The sequence below is a fragment of the Mesitornis unicolor genome, unplaced genomic scaffold (assembly GCF_000695765.1).
Source record: "Mesitornis unicolor isolate BGI_N332 unplaced genomic scaffold, ASM69576v1 scaffold29907, whole genome shotgun sequence".
NCBI lineage: Eukaryota > Metazoa > Chordata > Aves > Mesitornithiformes > Mesitornithidae > Mesitornis > Mesitornis unicolor.
In genome coordinates this window covers 2,288-2,777 of record NW_010194804.1, presented here as the reverse complement: position 1 = coordinate 2,777, position 490 = coordinate 2,288, and the positions used below count along the sequence as shown (strand labels likewise).

Genomic DNA, 490 nt, shown 5'->3' with positions numbered 1-490 from the left:
GGGGCGCCCCGCCGGGGATGCCGGCCCCGTAGGAGGAATATTGCAGCGCCTGCTCGTAGGCTTTGAAGTCCAGCTTGTGCTGCTGCTCCGAGGAGGACATGAGGTTGTTGATGGAAAAGGGGTGGTTGAAAGAGTAGTGGGGATCGCCTTTGAGGTGGAGCTGGGGTTCGTGGGCCAAGGAGTGAGGGGGGTGCGGGACGGATGCCAAGGCGGGGACGGAGCTGATGGTGGAGGAGGCGACCGAGGCCGAGGTCTTTAGCTCCGTGCTCGATCCGCTGTGGTCCATAGACTGGGGGCTGGTGGACGGGTTGGAGCTGGAGAGGGAGGTGGTGGTGTCCAGCTGTGTGGGTTTATTGTGGCCTCTGTGCAGAGGGGAGTTGGAGCTGGAACTGGAGGCCCCGGCCTGATCTTTCCTGCCCTCCTGAGGGGCTTTGCTGTTCGCCGGCTTCTCACACTTGAAGCGCTTTTGCCGGCGGGGGGAGCAGCCGGC

General features: G+C 63.9%; 1 protein-coding gene across 1 annotated transcript in view; it reads right to left on the bottom strand.

Moving 5' to 3' along the window:
* The window catches only part of LOC104543344 (hepatocyte nuclear factor 3-alpha-like), a 1,230-nt gene that overhangs the window by 130 nt on the left and 610 nt on the right, over positions 1 to 490 (bottom strand). The window contains 1 exon segment of the mRNA XM_010187930.1: positions 6 to 476. Within this exon segment, the coding sequence (XP_010186232.1) occupies positions 6 to 476 (471 nt within the window).